The 25,372-nt window shown below is 31.4% G+C and overlaps 1 protein-coding gene across 5 annotated transcripts; it reads left to right on the forward strand.

The window, feature by feature from the left end:
- The first annotated feature begins 199 nt into the window (after positions 1-199).
- LOC148309713 (uncharacterized) lies at positions 200-19,798 on the forward strand. 5 transcript variants are annotated; one of them, XM_088259698.1, is made up of 9 exons: positions 200-335; positions 1,694-1,827; positions 2,278-2,605; positions 4,121-4,320; positions 4,901-5,079; positions 6,098-6,277; positions 7,580-7,756; positions 8,334-8,481; positions 11,333-11,468. In XM_088259698.1, the coding sequence occupies exons 1-9, from the start codon at positions 251-253 to the stop codon at positions 11,342-11,344; spliced, it is 1,443 nt and encodes a 480-aa protein (XP_088115824.1). In that variant the 5' UTR covers positions 200-250; the 3' UTR covers positions 11,345-11,468. The 5 variants fall into 5 exon arrangements, with proteins under 5 accessions (XP_088115824.1, XP_088115826.1, XP_088115827.1 ...); XM_088259700.1 differs by lacking the exon at positions 11,333-11,468 and having other exon boundaries at positions 7,672-7,756; positions 8,334-8,375; XM_088259701.1 differs by lacking the exons at positions 200-335; positions 1,694-1,827; positions 2,278-2,605; ... (4 more) ...; positions 8,334-8,481; positions 11,333-11,468 and adding exons at positions 12,757-13,169; positions 14,942-15,026; positions 15,121-15,285; ... (1 more) ...; positions 17,914-18,187; positions 19,374-19,798.
- Positions 19,799-25,372: the final 5,574 nt, after the last annotated feature.

The following is a 25,372-nucleotide window of genomic DNA, read 5'->3' on the forward strand; positions in this document are numbered from 1 at the left end:
GACGAATGGTGAATGGCAAATGTGGGCAGATGGCAACCCTGTATTTAATGTATGTTAATATGCTTTGTTTTTGTTAAAATGTGGGATCTAATACCTAGCGCGGCATAACAATATTGAAAGATTTACATAAATTAGTTAAATAAAAAGTGGTATATAAACCTTATGTTAATTTGTTTTCTGTGAAATTCAGTTATATATTGTAAATTGTATTCTTCATTGGTAGGTACATAGTAGAGGATTAATTGTGAAAATGAAGTTTTCAGCTGTTGTGTTACTATATTACGCTATAAGTTTGTGCTATTTATATCAGATGGATACAAAATACCCTGTTATAGGTAAACAATTTTTTGGGAGTTGTTATTTTGATTGAGCAAAGTTAAAATATTTTATATATCGATAAAAATATTCCAATATCAGTCGGGAGAAAATTGGTTTTTAATTTTGGTATGGTGTCTATCTTTATCCTTTACTCTGAATCATTTTGTTTTCAATTAAAACAAGAAAGAATTGATGGAAATGATTAATTTAAAAATATGCTCATGTCTTAAATTATTCTTTTTCTTCTTCTAATGGTTATCTGCATCCGATGATGTATAGAGCACTGCATCGTATTAAAGCAGTGTTTAATAACAGATTCATAAATATTATTCTTCTTTAAATCTTTATCCCCACCCAATGGTGTATAGGGCATTGAATTGTATTGAAGCAATGTTTTCTTGAGGAAAGAAAAACATAAAGGAAAGGCGATAAGTCTTGCGCTTTCGGTACCAGACTGTAATAATATATAAATTAAATGTTGCACAGATTGATATGTATATGAGCGCCCTTGAGGTCGTATTTTGCTTTATAAATTTTACAAATTTATTTTTATTATATAAATTGTCATTGGAAATTCGATTAAATACAACGGATGGCTACTATGTTTTCTTTAAATTTTTGACACATGGATGATGAGCACCAGTAATTTATGAAAGAATGGGGGTTTCTCCACTGCATGGAATTACATGGAATGTTACCGTCCGGAACGTCAGTTGGCGTTTTAAAAGGACGATTGGCTTGGATTGGCATGTGCTTTTGTCCATATTTTTTCAGATCGGTGCTCTTGATCGATGCGTGAACACGTTGCGCGTAAATTTGATCACGCTAAACTGTCGTAGTCGCTTTCGTTTTTCAAAACCGGGCTGCCGGACGGTCAAATTCCGGGTAGTGGACAATCGCCCAATACGGTAATTTTGACAGGATAAGAGCGTTAGTGCACTATATGGAATTTTACCATCCGGCAGTCTGGTTTTTAAAAATAAAAGCGACTACGACAGTTTAGCGGGATCGAATTTACGCACACCGTGATCCCGCACTGATCAAGCACACCGATCCAAAGAAAGACGGCCAAAAGCACAAGCCAATCATCCGTTTTATCATGCTAATCGGACAGCCGGATGGCAAAATTCCTGTAGGGCACCAGGAATTTTATTCAGGTTTGGGAACCAGCCTTATATATTTTATTGCGATTACAATTTAAATGGAGTTGTGAATACACTTATACTTCGGATGGAGTTGTGAGGATTTGGACAGAGGTGTTTAATGAGAGTCATATTTATCAGTTTCAAACGTATTTGATAGGTTTTGTTTCAACTTTCATGTAAGTTTTAACCGCTGCACAGGTTAATTTTGATTCCAATTCCAACAAATTTAGATACCAGTGGGTTCCCTCAGCTTACCCTATCAGAAGACTATGGAGAATGTTTAAATGACCCAAATGGATTGTTCTGTTTAGTACATATTCAGCTCACTTCAGACAACCCTGGGGATTTATGGTACAAAATTAAGGTAAAAAGTATTCCTTTCCCATCTTAGTCCATTACTGAGAGTTGTGTCTTAGTCCATTACTGAGAGTACACCCTTGTGGAAGCAATGACTCTAGTTATCTCTTGAGTGCGCTGCATGTAGCGCTCCAACCACCGAGGTGCCTGCTTCTGCCTTAATTTGATCGGTCCATCGTGCGGAGATCTTCCTCTCCCACTCTTCCCCTCCAGGCTACCGATCACAACCACTTGCTGTGCAAGAAATCATCACCATTAAGTCGAAATAAGACTGCACAAACACCGCTCGGTTTAGTTAATGAAAACAAATATATTCGGCTCAGGCAAATCAATAATCAGAAGTTAGAATACGATTTTCCCAATTAGCACTCGGGCTCATCATTACAATGCAAACTCCTTGCCTGAGTCACACTCGGGCTTAACTGGGAACTGGTTAAAATAAAAATCTTTTTTGCAGAACACCACCAGAAATATGTATTATTTCAGTCATGACTTATTACGCCGAGGAATATGTATCAGCAATAAACCTCTCCCTTCGGGTGTGTCTATCGCATCCTTACGCTCGGACAAAGATGTCCTTCATTCAGTATTACAGCAATGGACAGATAGAAAGATGAATAAGGAATATGGCTTCGGCGGAGATGTAATTAATTCTTTGTGCCACGGTAGTCACGAATCTAGGCCTTTGAGTTTCGCTGCCAGAATGTTTGTGACGGCACTATTTTTAATAGTCACACTCAATATCATCTCCACTGTTATCACAAATAAAGCGGATAAACCAAAAGGTATTGTAACGTAAGATGTTTATTCTTCTCTCTTATCCTTATCCGGACCCAATAGTGCATAGGGCACTGGATCGTTTTGACGCAGTATTATCTTGATTGTTACTTACATGAAGGCAAGTGATCACTCATTCAGGGAACAGTCTAGGGTAACATCTAATAAATATTAGTCCATATGTACCTTTGTAGACAGGATGTGCACAATATGTTAATGTCTTAATAAACTGTGCACTGTTGATATTTTTAGTATATACATAATCCCTATAGATAACTAAAAACGTTATACCCATATAAAAAAGTACACCTTTTTTTAAACGTATATACTTGTACCGTGAACAGTATATCGTGTACCGTGAATGTTTGATAAATCATTAAAAGAAGTGTGGATATCTCATTCAGTGCCCAATTCCCAAAGACCACAATCAAAATAAACATCTTTAAAAAAATGTATTTTTGAATATTTACACATATAGTTCTACCTTAAAGAATGACCTTGACATTAATATATAACTGTATAATGAGACGCATGCTCTCCCGAGTCGAGTAAATACATTTTAATAATTCAAATACAAAGTGTGCCAAAACAGATAGCGCAGTTTCGGAAGGCCGGTACGTACCGTGTGTAGAGAGTAGGAAGCTGAGAGTGGTCTCATTGTATCGGAAGGGTCTTGCCGTTTTCAGTCGTTGCCATGGTTTCGTTTCTTGAAAATGGCCGTTCTGTCATCGCCATCCAGAGGGCCTTTCGCCTGCACTTCAATCTTGGGCATCGTGATACCATCCCTCACCATAATTTAATTGTGACTTGGACCTCTTCACTCCCCAAAAGTGACTATGTGGTGTGCAATTTCCAAATAGGGGGTAATCGGGCCGTATTTTTTCGAGGAGAATGGAAGAATCGTGACTGTCAACGCTCAACGTTGTGTTTCCATGTTGGATAAGATTTTTGAATCGCAATTGGAAGAACAAATGGAGGAAACCAGATATCTAGAAGATATCTGGTTTCAACAGGACGGTGCTATGGCCCATACTACTCGAGTTTCAATGACAAAACTGTGACAGATGTTCCCTGCAGCCTCGTCTCTCTCGAGGGATGACGTGGGATGGCCCACATGCTCACCTGATTTAAGCATTCGCAACTTTTTCCTGTGGCGCTCTCTGAAGGAAAGAGTTTTTAAACATCAACCTCACACCTTGAAGGAACAAATTCAGAGGGAAATCACCGCTATGCCCATTGATATGTGCCAAAATGCAGTTGAAAACTTCAGAAATCACCTTCATCAATGTATCGCTGCTGGAGGCAGCGATACATTGGCAGCGATACATCAGCGATGGCATGATGCACCAAATAAAATTAAATTTGTCTCATTTCTATAATTCAGACCGTTTTATTTTAAAAATAGCCCTTCATAACTGCACTGTTTGTTTTGCCGTACCCTGTATATTGAGCACCAAGATGTTTCCATGTTTTTTTTTATATTAGCAGCGAATGTGTTAATTAATCATTCATAATATTTTTAGGTTTGGGGAAAAGGATTTTACACGCTTTTAATATACCATATAACTGGGATAAATTCTCAACTCTCCCAAGTGAAACGAAAGGTTGGGTGTCTGTCATTGATGGAATAAGAACAATTTTTTTGTTGATTATTATTGTAACCCATGTTGCTGGTATTGCCCATAAACTATTTCTTTCTAATCCGGAGATATTTGAACCCAAGGTAGGCATATAAAAAAATATATTTGACAGGGGAAGATAAAATGTATCTTTCTTTATCATACACATTTAAAATTTACAATAATGTTTGCTCATTGGGTTTTCTCACACCGAGGACACATTTTGCTATACTTTTTTTTTATTAAGTTATTTGATAAGTAATTTGTTTAGCATCAGTCATGCAATCATCGATGACGTGGCCGAACGATAGGATCTAATTCAAATCTGCCCACCTATATTATCTATATATTTATATATTATATATATATATATATATATATATATATATATATATATATATATATATATATATATATATATATATATATATAAAATATACTTTTCTTATTTTAATGTTTGTTTTGGAAAATGGAAGTAAGTTATATAGGTTTACTGCGTAATATTCAAAGATCCTTTAACCTAATGTGGTTGTTTGTATGTTTTCATAAACATAGTGTATTATTAGTGAAATGAATGAATGAAAGATATCAAAACATTTTTTTGGCTAGACCTGGGATTGAAATCAATACTTGTATAACTGCAATTTTTCAGGTTTACTATAACATAGTCTTTGATATTTTTAGAAATCCCAAATGGATGTAATCAAGATGTTTTTCTCAGGATATTTTCTAATGAGCAGTCAGATATTCTTCTGTATAACTGGTTTCACGATGGCCACTAATATCTTGAAGTCCATTAAAAAAACTCAAAACTTTGGATTGATTAGTACATTTGCTTCTTACTTAGGATGTCGATGGTTCAGGTAATGTTCACTTTATATATATATATATATATATATATATATATATATATATATATATATATATACATATATTTATATATATATATATATATATATATATATATATATATATATATATATATATATATATATATATATATATATATATATATATATATATTTATATATATATATATATATATATATATATATATATATATATATATATATAATATATATATATATATATATATATATATATATATATATATATATATATATATATATATATATATATATTTATATATATATATATATATATATATATATATATATATATATATATATATATATATATATATATATATATATATATATATATACATATATATATATATATATATATATATATATATATACATATATATATATATATATATATATATATATATATATATATATATATAATATATATATATATATATATATATATATATATATATATATATATATATATATATATATATATATATATATATATATATATATATCTATATATATATATATATATATATATATATATATATATATATATATATATATATATATATATATATATATATATATATATATTATATATATATATATATATATATATATATATATATATATATATATATATATATATATATATATCTATATATAATTCACAAAGGCCCATTTTTTTGCCCGTATGTTGTAAGAGCAAAAGGTTGATTAAAAATTATTATTTTTAATTTTACTATTACTTGAAAATACAACTACGTCTTAAAAAAATTGTAACATGTTTCGATGCATTCAATATCATATTCAATACAAACTTCTAAAATTAATTTAATATGTAAAAGTTAATTTAAAAAATGGATAAGCAAGACATCACATGAATAGTATTATATTGCTCTTGCTTTGAACTTGAAATTTAAATATTTTTTGTTAAAAAATATAATAAAGAACTATTTGGTCCATTTTCCTAAATCATATGAATATGTTTAAATTTAAGGTTAACACCAGTATATGCTACTACAATTGGAATAACCCTTCTGACTCTCAAATCTCTAGACGTTTTTGTGGGATATTTAGAGCTCAAACCAGAATATGAACAATGTGAAAAGTATTGGTGGGCTAACCTTTTATACATTAACTCCAATAAAGCTACAGACCAGTGTGCTCCAACAACCTGGTAATAACAAAATTATTTTTTAAAGAATAAATATTAAGAAAAATGCATCTTTAAATAGGCTTTTAAATAAAATAAAATAAATGGATGTTATCAAAGTATAAGCCTTATATTTGACCAATTTTCAAAGCAGGATTGACAACTAAAATGCATCCAAAACTTGTTTTTCCATAGTCAGCTGAAATCTTTTTTTGTTTCTTTTATTTATTGAGAGAATAACATGACATTTTAAATTGATTATTGGTAAGGTATGAAAAATGTCAATTAACAGAGTAAATATATGATCACACTTTTATCAAAAGATAATTTCAGTTAATGATTTTTTTATTATTATCACATAATGTTGCATTTTGAGTTATCATATTTTGTTGCAAAATAAAGGTGTAGTTATGCAAAAGAATGTGAAACATGAATCAACAAATAGAAAAGCTTATACCTGAGATGGTTCAGATAATATTTTCACAGTTAGGTACTGACATACAACAAATTATCATTGAAAATCTTTTAATGTTTAATAATGGCGGTTACGCTTCTGGGTTTCTAGACACATGTTTGTCGAGCGCTAGTAATTCATTAGAGAATATCATAATTTTAACCCTGCTCACCTAAAGTAACTAAAAATTACGCATGCTTTAAAAGGTGGAATTTGAGAGACCCCAGCAGTATTCATAGAAATATTGTATGTAATAATAATATGGAGATTGCCACAAATAACATAGGTATCATGTTCACAAATCGACTGCGGGAATCTCAGCATGAATGATCAGAAAAAATTAGTTCATTATTGATGTCTTGCTTCCACACACTTGTGGCGTATAAGTTAGAGTGAAATAAATAAAATGTCTTTGCTAAACATAAATAGATCCAAGATAGGGTAACTAAATGAGGGTAGGATACAGGGAGTGAGGACTGGCTTAACCTTTCTAGGAGTACACTAATTGATGTCCGACTTTCTCTTCGGGAGTGGGTTCTTTTTACATGAAAATTTTTTCTCGAAATCTACATATTATGAAGATAGAAGTTTTATAAAAAATAATAAAAAAAAATAAACTCACCATCTTTAGGTTTTATTTTATGATAAAATTACATACGCATACCCACAGATGTGATTGCTATACAAGTAACATCATACCAATTGACAGACGGACTTCGACATTTGACTTCGACATCAATACTCCTTTGAGGAAACTTTGCACCAACGTTCATTTACATCCATAATCCCGGAAAGTTAATTATCTTTTTTGTATTAACTTTTCGTCACAAGATCAAGTTTAACGTAATTGTCAATCTGCATTTCTGTTTCAGGTACCTTAGCGTAGAGATGCCTCTTTATGTCATTGGTTTGTCTATAATGTTAGTGGTACAAAAGATTCCTAAGTTAGCAAATTATATTTTAGGAGGGGCACTTGTCACTGCTGTAACCATTCAAGGAGCATTGACATACATAAACGGGTATCCGATTGAAAGATTTATTACACCACAGTGAGTTATTATCAATATAATATTTATACTTTATGTACTGTTACTTAATGTCTCCAAATACAAAATGATAGTTTTTTCTTCTACCACATTTAAGTAGTGTTATCTTGATTATAAATTACATGAAGTCAAGTTGATCAGTTTTGTCCCTCAGATACCAATCCAGGGTGATATCAAATAATTATTATATTAAAAATTACTTTATTTTGACCGTGGGAATCTAGTCTGAGACTTCTAGCATGGCAGCCAAATGAATTAAAAACTACATAGGCTGACAATAATCATTATTAATAAAGTACCTAATAATTTCTCACACATTCGCAATTTTTAAAAACAGCAAGAAATTAATGATAACTGTTTTGTGTGGAACACGGCAGACGCCATGGCGTAGTTGGGTGTGGGTTTAAATCCTGCCAATTGAAAAATTAATTAAAAAAAGGATTTTTTTTCCATTGGTCCGGGTGATTGGTATATAATTTTTCTATCTACGTTTTCTATCCTTGCCATCCTACCGCAGACAAAAATAGAAGCTTTGCGGGTTATTCTTCTTTTTTTAATAGTCAAATTGGTATATTTTCAGGACACTCACGACAAGATTTAAAGATGATCCGGTTTTCGAAAATTTTTACACTACCTTTAATGGAAATTGTGGAACTTTTGCTTTAGGTGTAATTGCTGGATATGTACAGATTTATATTGAAAACAATCCAAGCACCAAACTAAAGGAAGTACGTAAAAAAAAAAGCTGTATAATATAGTATATAATTGTGCAACAAGAACTGCAATTGTAAAAAGGATGTTAGTTGGTATCTACTTATATGTACCATAATGTGTGGTCAAGGGAATTATGTGCGGAAAATGTCATCTGCTACCTCTGCTCCTGTTATTGGAAAATTATTTGAACTCAATTTTCTATAACGAATTCGTGTAAACAGATATATTTATCTAAAAAAAAATGCACTCATGGCATTGTATTAAACATCATACATGGTATAAAATTTCGGTAACTTTGGATATTTTTCACATTTTTTTGCATTCTCGTTTGTTTTTGTTAAGAATCTTCTAGTTATAATAAATAATATAGAGCAGGGGTTCCCAATCTTTTTCAGCCCGCGGCGCACTTACAAGTTTAGTATTTTGTCACGGCGCCCTACTTTAGTAAGCTATTTGGGATAGATAATGTAACTATATATGTATATACATATATTATAGTCGAAAGAAATAGGTACCTACAAAAATAGTATTTGGGTATAAAGATGCTAGCTCTCAAAAAAGAAATTGTTGCTTTATAGGTACCCGAGAATATTTGTGGTTTAATGATAGAGGATCGACTCACGGCGCCCCTCTTTACTTTCTACGGCGCACCAGGGCGCCGCGGCGCACACTTTGGGAACCCCTGATATAGAGTATTGGAGTATTACCTAGTATTGAATTTACAAATCTTTTGTCAAATAAACAATCTCAAAATTATTTGAATAAGAAATTTTAAAATTAGTGAGAAATTATCTCTACTTAGTAAATCGAAATAACATTGTGTTAATATTTGTACATCAAACAAAATTATGATGATTGTTTTATTTACACCACACCAGGGAAAAAAATGTCAAATGAAATATTTTGGTTTAGTTCAGTGTTACCATAATTTACACATATATTATATGTTTAACACAGACAAAGCATATTTTTTGTATGGTGGAAATATGCTAGTTTGGCCATAAATAAGATGCTTCGTCTCTGTTTTGACATCTAATCCAGTGTTTAAGTGCTATCACATAGATTAAAAATATTGTTAATAATCAACTGGTCACATACGAAGCACATAAATTTAATTAATAATAAACATCGATGAACATTATATAAAATGTAATAGAAGCTCTAAATAAAAATCACTCAGTCTTCGGTAGGCAATTCATAAATAATGCATTTTTCACATCACTTATTGTATCCTCTTAAATCATTTCATAAATCTTGAAATATGACCTTCAAATTTTAAATCTAGTGTTTTCTAATCCTCTAGAAGCTCCCGCCATATTCCCAGGTCCGGTATAGAAACTCTTGGTTTCCATTCGGAATCATCCATTAATTTTTTTATTTTTTTAAATCTTTAATGTTGTCTTATTCACTTACTTACTTCAGCCTTCTTCTTGTATCCAGTATTGAACAAAGCCCTCCCTCTTGGGCTTCCACAGTTGTCTATTGGACGCGACTCTCTTCCACTGCAGGTCTGCCACTTTTTTAATGTCATCGGACCATCTTCTCTGGGACCTACCCACGCTTTTGCGTCCTGTTCTAGGACCCCAGTCAAGCACCTTTTTCCTCCATCTATCATCAGACATGCGTGCCAAATGACCTTCCTAGTTCCACTTTTGTTCAGCGATTCTTTGACATCTATTACCTTGGTCTTTTCACTTATCCAAACATTCTTTGTTATCTAGTCCTATCAAATTATTTTTGAAAATATTTCTACATAAATTGAATTTAAAAGTTGTAAACTTTTTTTCAGATATTACCGGCATCTATGAATTTAATCATGCCCATCATGTGGAGTGTCTTGCTGGCACGTGTTTACATAATGTTAAATGAAATACAAAATCCGGCCGTATTTTTTATATTTCTTACCTGCAAGACTTTGGCAATTGGAATGATTTCAATTTTGTTTATATGCAGTGCCAACAAATGGAACCGTAAGATTTTTGAAAACCCATTCCTCAAAGAGATTTGCTCTTTTCTTAAATAGTTATGGTATTTCAAATTTCATTAACACTAATTTTATAAGAAAAAAAAATTGGATCTGACTAGACATCTAAACGAATTAGGCTCAAATCCTGCAACAGGCAATTATTTTTTTTAAAGTAATATATAAATCCAATATATCACAACTATTAAAGCATTTACTCTTTGACTACCTAAATCCGACGTATCGGCTTTGGGTGCTCAAGCGAGAAATACCCGATGCGTCGAATCTAACGTCATGATTTATAAAAGTATCAGATACATTTTGGACAGTATGTTAGGGATTTCTTCCGGGCTGCGGATTTTTTTTTAATCAGAATTGTTTTTTTTTTCCTTCAATAAGTTAAACATCAATATTTAGAATAACATCATCATTTATATATTGCAATTAGTTATAATATTACAAAAACTTAAGTTATAAAAATACTTAAAGAGAGACACTAAAAACAAAGTACAATAAATCAAATTTATTTCCGCGAAAAGTGTGTTGTGTAAGGCTGCTAATTCTTCAAATAGATACATTTTTATGTGTCAGCATTAATCAACAATATGTAATAATTTTTTAAAATATAATACATATATATATGTTGCATAAATAAAAAAAACAATCCAATAAAAATATTCGTTAATTACCGACACCCCTATTTTAATTGTCTGGTAGACCGGATGTTATGTCGGTTCTTAATTTGATTTGAGTACTATACGCACGGTGTAAAAAGGAGGTGGACCTACGCCACTCCGTGCGTACAGCCCCAACCGTGGGGCCATAAAATACCAGGTCAGATGGCATATGGCCCCACGTTTGGCACATAGCGAATATTTCAAATTATCACTTTATGATTTCAGTGGGCAAATTAAGTTTTCTTGAATCTCGGATATTTAAAATAACTGGAAAACTAAATTACTGTGCTCTCCTAATACACTTAATTATTATAGAAGTATTAATTTTACAACTACCTACACCAATACACATGGATATTTGGAAACTTGTAAGTATTCAACCTGTTTTCACCTATTTTATATATTATAGATGTACCTGGCCACGCGTTGCTAGTTCAGTCTGGTCTAATGGATAAGGAAAAAAACATATAAAGCACACATTTCTCCCTTACCTATAAGTTTTTTACACATATTATTTATTTGCCCTTTTCACCCTTTTTTTCTTCATAATTGACCATTTTGACAGATGAAAAAACAATAGAATATCCCTTCCTTTGCTTTAAATTCAAATTGAAAAAGATTTGCCTTCTGTTTTATAAAGGCATTAATAAATTATACCTACCTAGATTAGGCGGTACATGTACGCATATACAAATTTATCAAACAGGATACATTTTTCATAAAATTAGAATTTAGAACAAAAATCTAACAAATAAAGGAAATGAGATTCTTCAGTGTTTCTAAATGTCAAAATAGTGTAAGAACTACTACTACTGCTACTACTACCATCACGCTGTTTCCCCGCAGGAGTAGGCAGATGGTAGCAGTGGTGTGATCAAAGATTTGGGTGTGATTCAGCGGTTCGCTGGAACTGGTGCCTAAAATTTTAAGAGTTCGCCGAGCCGCTCCTTAATCTTTTGTTGTTACACAATGAGATCATGTCGCTAACTCCTTTCAAGAACGTCATAAATAAAAAAAATTCAGGAGAACGTTTTTAAAGTTTAAAAATATAATACAAAGTATTAAAAATAAATATCGATCCACTTTTTGAACTTTTTATTATGCAACAGATCTTTTTAGGTATTAGCATATTTAAAAAAATAATTAAACATTACCTTTTTTTCAAAATGCAAAAACAATATTTTCTGCCCTGTAGTGGGTAAATATTAAATTAAAAGTGTGCCGCTTACACCTACTTTTATACCTACTTTTATAATTGGAGCATCCTCAGTTGTTATGTGAATGATCTGTTTATGTGCAGAATAAAAAAAAACAATAAATGAATAAATGTAAAAACAATTTTTAGTAGGGTAGTACCTTAAGGGCGAACCGATTCATGAAAATTTTGAATCCCATCACTAGCTCTATGTCTATGTTGTCTTTGTTTATTATTAATTAGATAATATTCTTTCAGGGATTTTTGGCACTATTAGTAGTATCACTATCCTATGCGGCAGGATTGGTTTTAACACTGCTTGTGGAACTGCCCTTTGTAAATCTTCAGCGTGTTATATCTGATTTGTGGAATATTCAAGAAAACATGCCGGAGAAAACAACCCACAATATTGAGGATAGCAACATAACTAAAAAAAATGACTAATTTAGTAATTGACTACTTTTTCTGGTTTTAACAAAACTCTTTGCTTAGCATTCAATTTAATATTAATTATTTTACCTTTTTATTTTTTTTAAATAGTGAGAACACAAATATTTTAATCCCCTTATTAATATAGTTTTCCCTTATTTAAATCTTACTTAGTAACAGAAAAATTATAAGTGTTAGTACCTGTCTGCTTCAAAACAACGGCAACATTTCAATCGACTCATTGAAATGATTCAGAGGCGTCTAAGTAGTACTCATTTATATTATATTATTATTATTACGGACTGCCCATAAGGTAATGCGAGTTACAATATAATGTGTAACCTGAGCTATCAGTTGAGTTAATTGATACAATATTAATTGCAATAAATATATCAGTGTAAGAAAGTTACAATACATATATTAATGTAAGGAAACTAGGTAATTATTTTTTCTTAATATGTATCACCTTATAATTGTTTAAATATACAAGCCCTATCTAAAATACTAAATAAGAATATAAAGACTGTTAAAAAAGGGAAAAAGCAATTAGTGCAAAATGGATTAAAAATATTAATTTATTTTGAATTTTTAAATAATGTACAATTTTACTAAGTATATTAATATTTATGGAATAAAATGAGTTATGTGTTACAATATTCGTTTTAATTTTCATGTTTTATACATATATATATATATATATATATATATATATATATATATATATATATATATATATATATATATATATATATATATATATATATATATATATATATATATATATATATATATATATATATATATATATATATATATATATATATATATATATATATATATATAAATATATATATTATTTTAATTGGTTCTATACATACTCTTAAGGGTTCTACGGTGAAGATCTATATTGAAAATGCTAACAAAATAATTTGCTTGTATTCGTTTTGCAAACAAACGCTTTTTAAGGTTTTTTTATAAGATCATCTTGCTCTAACAGTTTCTTATCGCTGGTGGAAGAATATTCCACACCATTAAACCTGCAACAGAATTCTTATTTGTCAAACTTATTACACTGATTGTGAGAAGAATAAAAAAATACAAAAATATATTTGTTTTCACAAATTTATTGTCCATTCTCAATACAGATCAGTCAAGACAGGCAAGATCAGTCAATTAGGGTGAGAAACTTGGGATACCTATTAATAAAAATTTACTTTCCCATACTTGTATAGTATATTTATTTCAACTAACTAACCATCACGCTGCTTCCCTGTAGGGTAAGGTAGAGATAATAGAATAGAACGCCACACCACTCTGTCTTTGCAAACAATCTTCGCCAGTTCCGCATTTATGCAACTCTTCATACATATCATCCAATTATTCAGACGTCTGATCTGGTAGCTTTCAAGTAATTGAATTACTTGATAATGCTAAGTTTTCCTCGATCTTCCTCTGCTTCTATTACCGACTACATTCGTCTCAAATTTGTTTTACTGTGCTTCACTCATTTGATTCACATACCCAAACCATCTCAACACAATTTTCTTAGTTATAACGATAATGCTTGTCTCAGCCTTGTATATTTTCTCTACACCGCATCTCTATCATTCATCGTTTTGCCGCATATCGTTTGAAAGGTTTCGACTGCATTAAGTTTATTTCATATTTTTGTTACCAACTATATGCTTCACGTTTATCAATACGTTAGGATTGCAAACAATACTTCATTGTGCACTGTCAGTTAAGCTTTCGCTGAAAGGTTTTACATTTTATTTTTTAAATGGAAATAATTTTTGATCGGAGCGGGAGAAATGGAGTTTATCTAAATATTTTATATTATTCAAAGCTTTTCGGTGAATGATAGGCAGGTACCTACCTAGTGATTATTTTTAAGACCATAGACTATTAGTCTATGATCAAAAAATAATAATTGCCAAAATAAAATTAGTTAGTCTGTGGTTGTCAACAAAGCTGACAGATACGAAATTTAAAAATTTGGTAAACATGTTCACGAAATATATGTATTATATTAATTAGTCTACTTTTTGGTGATTGTGAAAAGATTGCATGCACTAAATCAAAAGTGGAATTGCATCGGATAATTATGGAAATAGATTTTGATAGAAAAAAACGATGTCACAATTTTACCAAAGCGGAAAAGAATCTGCTGATCAAACTGGTCAGTAAATATAATACCGTTTTAATTAAAGGTAATGATATCCTGTCAAGTAAAAAAAAGAATAAAGCTTGGACTCAAATTACGAGCGAGTTTAATAAAAACTCTCGAAATTGCAGGTGAATATTTGTCTTGTTTTGGTGCATTTTCTTTTGATTTCTTAAGTTTTTTCTGCTGATATCTGAAATCAATTATTTTTGTTGTGATTCGAAGGTCCATTGACAATCTTAGAGGGTCGTGGGAGAACTTAAAAAGGAGATCTAAGTATTTAATCGACCCAAATCAGCATTCAGATTTGAGTAGAGTTCGAGAAGACAATGCTATGTTGGATAAAATAAGGCAGTTGGTTGATTCATCACGAGACATGAAACTTAACAGGTAATTGTTCAATTATGCAAAGAACATAATGAGTGAGCTACACGTTTATGATATCAGTTACTGTTTACTACCAATATTTTCTGTGCAATCCTACAGTATCAAACGCATACAAACAAAACAACTAAAACAAAACTTTTTTGTTGTATTTTAATAAAAAAGTTATGTAAAATCTTTAATACTATTTTTTGACATCTCATCAAAGATGAAGAAGAATATGAAGGTCTGGGCATTTACAGGGCTGACGACCGTCATACGCTGGTTTAAGTTATCACTTTACACATGTAAAATTCACCAATTCTACCTATGATTGACAACCGCACCACTAAAATTCTTGGAAGTTCTACATATATGAACCAATTTTGAAACACTGTTCCTGAATCACTAGAACTTCAATAGAGACATCTATTGGTGAGATGAAAAGAAGCCTTTAAATAAGCAGAAACTCTTTTATTAGTATATGAGGTCCGAATCCTGAATTATAATCACATACATGAGAAAAGCCAGAAATTATCATTTTAATTTTTATTATTTTAGCTTATAATTTGACCACTTAATTTGTTTACAACATTTTGAGTATGTCCAAATACTTTGTTCACAAATCTGGATTATCTCCAATTATAGGAGTTATTTTTCATATGTGAAAAATAACTCCTATAATTGGAGATAATCCAGATTTGTGAGCAAAGTATTTGGATTTCTATTAAGTATGTTCAATGATTTGTTTGCAGATATGATTCTGATGAAAATTTGGAAAAGTGTAATGGTTTTACGGGTGATGATGCTAGTTCCTCTGACATTACCAATATAGTTAATGGACCAGAAAAAGAGGAACCCATAAACGATAGCCGACTAGACGCAATAGACTGTGCAGAACAAGTAAGCTTACTTATAACATTTTGAGTGTGTCCAAATACTTATCTTCAATTAGGAGTTATTTTTTACATTATTTTTGACATCTCAACATAGATGATGAAGAATATGGAAGTCTGAGCATTTACGGGGCTTACGACTGTCATAGGCTGGTTACTTTAAGTGATCATACACACGTGTAACATTCACCAATTCTACCCATGATTGACAATTACACTACTCAAATTCTAGAGTGATTTTTTTTTAAAGGAAAAACTCGCAAAGCCTCTATTAGAGGCTTGTCTGCAGGCAGGATCGCAAGGATAGGGATGGTAAATGTGAAAAATACATTACAAATACCCAGACCAATTGAAGATAAATCTTTCTTGAATTTATTTTGCACTTGGCAGGAATTGTCCCCGTGACGCCAGTTTTGCAGCCGAGTGTCTACTCAACTACGCCTGTCATAAAAGTTTCAAGAATTTAATCATTCGTATAATTGGTGAATGTTACACGTATGTAAAGTGATCATTAAAACTTCTTCCTAGACTTCCATATTCTTATTCATCAATGTTGAGATGTAAAAAATAATGTTAATAAGTTTATATTTATTTAGATATTTAAACTTGTAATGTTGTTTGCCAGTTTACCAGTATACATACACTAGTGGGCTTATTGCCAAGAAGCAATTTCTTCCAGCCAACTAAAATCAGACTAGTAATACCATGGCCTTTTTTTATGTAACGCGGTGCAACGGCGTTCCGGCACCATTTTGCGTGGATATTTTTTTGAAAATTTTTCATAATCAATTACACAAAACAACGCTTGCGCTTATGTAATTACAATCTATATGAATATAATTCATCAAAATGATACAATATTGTATTGAAATCATTTTTTTTTTTTTTTTATTCATTTAATATATTTACATTTTTATTTATAACATAATACATTTGAATCATTTATACATATGGAGAACTTTTATATTTCGATTCGCTGTGCCTCTCCATAAAAGAGTCTGTGCTCTTGTGCTTGGAAAGGGACTTACACTCGTGGTTTAATGTTATATAGTAAAAGATATAATAGTTTTTTTTAAATATTTTTTTTAAGATTTAAATGTATAGAGCTTTAATTTTTTTCTTAAGGATTTTTATATCATCTATTTTTTTTATTTCTTTAGGGAGTTTATTGAAATGTTTGAATAAATATTTAAAAGATATTTGAATATATTTATTTTAAGTAAAAAGCTTGACATGAAGTGAGTTCCGGGACTTTTTTTGTCTAAAAAATAACCCTGAGTAATACTGATCAAAGTTTGTAATTAGATGGATAGTGCTTGTGCATAATTAATTATTAATCACAATACAAATTTAGTGACCTGGTTTTGGTGCACTACTTTTGGTTGTGTAGTGAGGTTGGTGCATAGAAAGAAATAAAATAATGTACGTACAGTTTTTTCCTTTATTGATACAAATATAAACTTAACTAAATACTTGAATAAAATAATGGCAAATAATTTATGAAAAGTGGAGTTAAAGAACTGAAGTAAAAAATATAAAGTATGCGACAGTTAAAATTAAATCTAATATTACTGAAGGTAGTCCAATGTGTCCGCTGTTCAGACTTGTTCAGCCTTGTTCGGACTTATTCGGTTTGGTGCGTTCGGACTTGTTCGGTTCGGCGTGTGACGAGACCGTGTTGCCGCCACACAAGGAATATAATCATAATAATATAATTTTTTCGAATATAAAGTTTATAATACTTTTGTTTGTTTGTTAGATTTCCAATGAATATCCTTCAGATAGCCCAGACATAGAAAGTTGTGCACCGAAATGGAAAACTCGGAGAAAAGCCTCTAATAAGAAAGGTTATCATGAAAACTATAAGAGCCACCCCCAAAGAAGTGGAGGGATTAGAAATAATCCTGCCAGTGTTAAAACACGAATGGAATGTGAACAGTTGAAGTTTATAAAACAAAAACATAAAATACAACTTCAGATATTGAGAAAAGAATTGGATATAAAAGAGGAAATTTTGAAACGATTAAAAGATGGTAAGTTTTGAAGATGTCTTTTAATGTTAAAATACAATTGTAAACTGTAATAATGGCAACATGGGATACTCTCATTGTAAACCCGTTAAGAGCCAGGAGGTATTAATAAAGGTGCTCTCTGCTGGCCGTAACTTTTAAGAAGAGTGTAGCCTAATGTATATATATTTAGACAGGCACCGTAGCGTAGCTGGGTAGACGCTCGACTGCGAAACTGGCGCCGCGGGTTCGATTCCCGCCAATTGCGAAATAAATTCAAGAAAGATTTATTTTCAATTGTTCTGGGTGTTCGTGATGTATTTTTCACATTTACCTTCCCTATCCTTACTATCCTACCTGCAGACAAGCATCTAAAATAGACGCTTTGCGAGTTATTCCTTTAAAAAAAAAGGATATTATAAAGACTTACCAAATGTGTATACTGTCTGGTGTTAAGTATGTACATTGTATTTTATATATTATATATTAAATCATGAAAATTTTAATGCCTACCATAGGCTAGAATTAAGCACAAAAATAAGCACATTTTAGTTTTGAAATAATTTTATTTTTATTATTTACATAATTACTTCAATTTCATACTATTTCAGTGAGCCTTGGGGGCTCATTATTAAAAATAAGTATCAAATTGTGGTAGAGTGGGTTCGAACCCAGAAACTCTGACTCAACTGACCATGGTACCACAACCCGACACATGTTATTTAAACGCTAATTTTGTATGGCCGGCTTGGAGAGCACTGCATTGAAAATCTCGCAAACACACAAAAACTAAAGGAATTGCATAAACTAAAACAAAAAACGTCATGTTTTATAACTTTATACTATATGATTAATTTTTATAGTAAAATATCCTAAATTTTTTAGTGTTTTGATATGATAATACCCACCGCAAATTTTTAGCAAAAATTCACATATTTTAATAGTATAATTACCCCAAGAGATGTCTCTCCACGTTCCAGTATAGACACAGTCAAATATATTTGGCTTGGATTAGTAAAATGAAAACATGGTAGTATGTGTGAACACGCCCAATGTATGTGGCAATTAGATGATATGCAGCAGTTGATCATTTCGATGGAGGGAAAGGTCCACTCGCTAAACTAAATAATATACACGAATAATTTAACTCATTTATGGGATGATAATAATTAAAAACAACGAGAATACTACACTATACTTTTTTTTTCAGGATTAATGGATAAGATGTTCCAGTTATAACTCATTTTGTACCTTTATTGCTGATTGATTGATATGATTGTATTTTAAAATTTATTGATTCTTTATTTAACCATGTATGGGATGTATTAGTAAAAGCAACACTATGTAATAATATGCGCTGTGATAATTTTATGTAAACAAAAAAAAACAGGAATTTATATAAAAAATTTAACTTTTGTTTTTTTTTTAAATGAAAGCCTGAGCCTTAATTTACTTTACAAAATGCAAGTATGCATTGTCATATCTGATACAAAATTAAATAAAAATAAAAATGAATGAGGAACAAATGTAGGGAAAAAGATGCATAAAAAACATGTGATAAATAATTGTAATTTTTCACTCATTTATTTGATAAAATATTTGCACCTAAGGTAATAAAATATTTCAAATTCACAATTATCTGGATTTATTTAGAAAACTGTATGAGAATCACTAAGTTACTGGAGACAGTTGTAAAAATCTGTAAAAATGGATATCTTATTAATTAATCATATTTGGTGGCGTCTAACACCAAATATAATTAATCTTATTAATAATATTTGTTATTAGACAATTTAATAATTGGTATTTGATCAATATTAACACTTTGCCTCCGCTGACACCACTTTGTTGTTCCGTGAAAACTATAAAGCAAATGCGGATGACGCCTCTGTGGTTCCGTAAGCAAAACTATTGGACAGATGCCAGTGACACCAGTGTTGTGCCATATGCAAACCTATTGAGAAATGCTGGTAACACCACGTTGGTGTTGTATGCAAAACTTTTGAGAAATGCCAATAACACCACTTTTGTGTTGTATGCAAAACTACCGAGAAACGCTAGTGACCCCACTTTGGTATTGTGCGCAAAACAATAAAAAAATGGCAGTGACACCATGATGGTGTTGTGCGCAAAATTTTCAGGCAAATGCTGGTGAGATTATCATTTGAAAGAATGATTTAATTATTCATATCATTTAAAGGAGAAATACCAAGTACTCAAGAATATATAAATAAATTAATATATAATAAAATAATAAAAAAATAAAAAAACTACACATATCGCTCACTCCTCTCAACAACGTCATATATCAAAAATCGTCAATTTTCAGTCGTGCATGTTTTCGGAATGCCCAGAATATGTACTATATCCCAGCAAAAGCGGCATATTTTTGGTTAAGTTTAATATTTACCCGCTACAGGGCAGAAAGTGTTGTTTTTGCATTTTAAAGAAAAGGTATTGCTTAATTATTTTTTTAAATATTCAAAATATTTTTCAAATGGAGAAAAAACATTCAGGTTTTACCTAAAAAGATCTGTTGCACAGTTAAAAGTTCAATAAGTGGCTTGATATTTATTTTTAATACATTTTATTATATTTTTAACTTTGAAAACGATCTCCTGAAAAATCAAGTTTTTTGAAATATGACGTTGTTGAAAGAAGTGTGCGATATGCTCAAAATTTTGTAGAAAATATAGGGACAGGATTGAGAACTCATGAGAACTGACGATGAGATTAGTAAAATTTGACGGTTTATTATCTTCTGAAAACCTGGAACAACGGCCAGCGACAAGCAAAATAATCTGAACCTAGATTAGATGTACGGATGGCATAGTGTTAATATTATCAGTTTGTTTTATACTTACTCCGGCTAGAAGTGCTCTGTCGATAGCGAACACCTTCACCGCTGTGAATTGTATCGGCTTGTTTCGCAAATTCCGCAAACAGAACTTTATTTTGCATCTCAATTCAAAGTCTGACACCATCGTCAACAGTTTTGAAATCATTCTCCTTGACGTTTTTGCCTGCGGTGTGTATAAAAATAACCACATTAAAAATACAACCACATTCGGTTATAATTGAAAAGTTTGGGAGATTACTAATTAATGGATTTTGTAACTAAATTATTAAAATGTAGATAGGATTGTTTAAAATTTCGTTCAAATAAATCAGAACATTTTTCATACATTTCAATAGAAAAATGTTCAAAACACAATGCTTCAATTTTGGTTTGGATTTCAAATAAATATTAGTGATTTTTTCACTCTAATATTTATTCAATACTACCCCGAACTGGTACCTGAAGCGGAGGGCTGATCACCTTTTCTTCACATGTTAATGATCAAGATAACACTATTTATATGATGCAGTGCCCTATGCACCATTGAGTGCAGATAAGGGTTTGAAGAAGAAGAATATTCCCAACGTAGAATAAAATAAAACATATTTTTTAAATTAGAAGAAACAAAAATCCAATGAATGATCTATAAACCTTATACATAATAAGCAAGGTGAATAATAAATGCAATATATAACCCCTTTCCGCACCCCAATGATGCATAGGGCACTGCGTCATATAAACGCAGTGTTATCTTGATCGTTTACACATGAAGGAAAGGTGATCAGCCCTCCGCTTCAGGTACCAGTCCAGGGTAATAATATTGAATAAATATAAGTGAAAAATTCACTTATATTTATTTTACCCCCCTTGGGAATCGAACCCGGGACCTCCAGAATGGTAGCCGAGCGTGCTGACCATTACACTACGGAGGCGGACAAGGATAAATGCAATACCCATCTAAAAAAAACATTAGCAGTGAGGAGAGCGATATGTGATGTTTTGATAAACTCACCGTTTGAGTCACTTGGTAGCAGGATTCCACGACCATGAATATGATCATTATAGTTCCAATACACCAGAGTATACTAACGAACCTGTCAACTCTTTCTGGTGAAGCTAAAAACCGATTATGTTTCAATTATTAAATACGAATGATATATAAAATAATTTTGTTTCAAACAATTGTCTTTCTTCTTGTAGCAGAAAACTATCTATAAAATATTAACAGTCTAAGAGATTATCAGATTTAAGACATTCTACATATTGACTGTTGGCAGTATAATTATATTTTAATGTTTTTTTTCATTGAAAATGATAAATAAGGTTTTTTTAATTCACAAAATTAAAATGTGTAGGTAAAATACAGAAAATTATGAAAAAAAGTCTGATGTAAATTTTTTTTTTCCTTTGAATAATAAAATAAATACAAATCAGTAGTTATAAAACAAATTCAAAAACAAAATATTATCAATCATACATTTGCCCTAATGGTAGATACAATTCATTTGCCCCATGGAAGTTAATTTTTTTATAATTCTTGTGAAATTCTAAGAATGGTTAGGTAGGTACATTCTTAGATGTGTAACAATAAGTAATACTCAACAAGTACATATATACAGCCCGTGTTTACAAGTTTCCCTCACCTTATCGTCAATTTGTGTAAACCGAGTTTTATTGGCTTTCATATTCACTAATAATTTGTATGAATTTGTATTGTATTAGTAATGAATTTGTATTCAACTCGGCTCCCGACAAGAATGTGTTAACACTGCAGGAAACGCTTAAGAGCGTCTTTAATTTACTGCTAGTAGAGAGCGGGAGACGCTTATAAGCTTACTTTTGGTACAGCGTGAGACGCTAAAAACCATTGTACAGATTGGAGTTGCGTTTGCAACTTGTGATTTGTATACAACCCTAATTAGTAAACTAGTTAGGGTTGGGGTTGATGAGAAAATCGGTCGCCGACAATGTGTTAAGAAAAAAAGGTTAATTTGTATCAATATTTGTATTATTTATTATATCTGACACTGCATTATTTATCCTACGGATGAGGTGTGAATTTTAAATGTGACTCAACTTGATATGAAGCATGTATCATTCTTCCCTTTTACTATGTAAGAATAATGATCAGACCTCCATTGTCTTTCATAAAAAATAGGGAAGCACAATATATGTTTCATTGCTAGTTGAGACACATTGAAAAATGTTAATTTTTATGCTTACTTATTACTGCGAAGGAGTAGAAGATGAGATTTATAACATAGCAGACGATCCCATTAAAAATGGACGGGCCGTACGCTTCTTCAATAATATTTGCAGCATCACTCACAAGCAGGCGGGCTTCCATGGCCGATGCAATATTTTCTTTTACCGTGCTAGGTATATCTGCAATACACCCAATACAAGTGTCTTGAAGACTCTATAGCCAAACATACTGATTACTGGATTACAGATGTCGACAATAAAGTACAGTAGAGTGGAAATGTCCTGTTCTTTTTTACTATTATTACAAAGAGATATAATGACACACTTCAATTTGACTAGAAGTTTTGACACATAATATTATAAGGAGTAATTATTATAATTTGTCCGCCTCCGTAGTGTAATGGTCAGCACGCTCGGCTACCGTTCTGGAGGTCCCGGGTTTGATTCCCAAGGGGGGTAAAATAAATATAAGTGAAATTTTCACTGTAATATTTATTCAATATTATTACCCTGGACTGGTACCTGAAGCGGAGGGCTGATCACCTTTCCTTCATGTGTAAACGATCAAGATAACACTGCATTTATATGACGCAGTGCCCTATGCATCATTGGGGTGCGGATAAGGGTTTTATTATATTATTATTAATTATTAATAACAATCGCCCAATTGACGGTAAGAAGGAAGACAAATCAGCCACAATATTTCACCCGCCTTTAAAATCACTTATAAAGCACAGATTAGATCAGTGTTCCTCAAACTTTTTCTATTCAAGGTACACCTACCAATTTAAGAAATTTTAGAGGTGCATATTTACCATACTATAGTAACATATTTAACATATTATGTTTTATGCAAAATTTGAGCCTACTTAACTGAGCACAGGCAATCAAAATTTGGAGCAATTGTGTTATTTTCCAAAACTAGACTTTTTTCCGCGGCACACCAACTAATCACCACGGTACACCAGTGTGCCGCGGCACACACTTTGCGGAACAATGGATTAAACTTGAGAAACTATCAAGTGTTTTGTAACTAACTCACTAACAAACCATTACGCCACCTCTCCGCAAGGATAGGCAGAGAAAATAGAATACCACACAACTCTGTCTTTGCAAACATTCTTCGCCTCTTCCATATTCATGCATCTCCTTGTACATACCTGCCGATTATTTCGACTCCTAACCTGACCACTCTCAAGTATTTGACATACCTGATCATGGTAAGTTTTTCTCGGTCTTCCTCTGCTCCTTTTTTCAACTTCATTCGTCTTATAAAATTGTTTTACCGTTTTTTCTTCACTCATTCATTCCACATGTCCAAACCGTCTCAACTCATCTTTCTTAATTTTATTCACATCAATAATGCTTATTTCAGCTTTGCATTCGTTCCTTATTTCACCATTGGAACATCTGTCATACATGGTTTTACCGCAAATTTGTCTAAGGGATCGCATTTTACCTGCATTTAGTATACTTTCATCCTTATTTACACTTTGTGTCAGTTACCCATCAAATGGAGCAACGGAAGTGACATCTGAAGGCTATTTTCATATGGTTGTAATACTTTCCTTTGATTAAAATTTGTCTTAAAAGTTTGATTTGAATACAAAGTATCTTGAAAGTTTGATCAGAAAGAAATTAAACACAAATTGGAAAACTTCACTGAAAAAAATAAAGGCTTAATTTAATTTACCAGTTGGTCCATGTGAATAATCCATTGGTTTATTTAGATAAAAATCTGTTTTCTTGGTTGTATTACCATCAACTATACCTGATTTCCCTAAAAATATCAATAAATTAATATTTATTAGTCTTCATTAACTTCACATTCAAGATTTTGGAATGATTCTTACCATAAATAGTAAATATGTTTTTGGTGGCATTCTTTTTAATAAAATCCGAAGCATTTATATCTGTTTTTGAGTTATTTGGAATTTCTAAAATTCCCTTTTTACCTGCAAATTTTATACAATAATAATTATCAATGTTTGTCTATAGATTATCCGTTTTTTCCATTCCATCAATTTATTATAATAATATTTCGTTTGTCTGCCTCCTGAGTGTAGTGGTTAGTGCATTTAGCTACCATGCTGGAGGTGACGGGTTCGATTCTCGAGAAGTTTGAAATAGTTATTAGCGATTGCACAATACCTCTGGACTGGTAC

This window comes from Brachycentrus maculatus, unplaced genomic scaffold (assembly GCF_059751285.1).
Source record: "Brachycentrus maculatus isolate JH-2025_06_01 unplaced genomic scaffold, ASM5975128v1 h1tg000119l, whole genome shotgun sequence".
NCBI classification, from domain to species: Eukaryota; Metazoa; Arthropoda; class Insecta; order Trichoptera; family Brachycentridae; genus Brachycentrus; species Brachycentrus maculatus.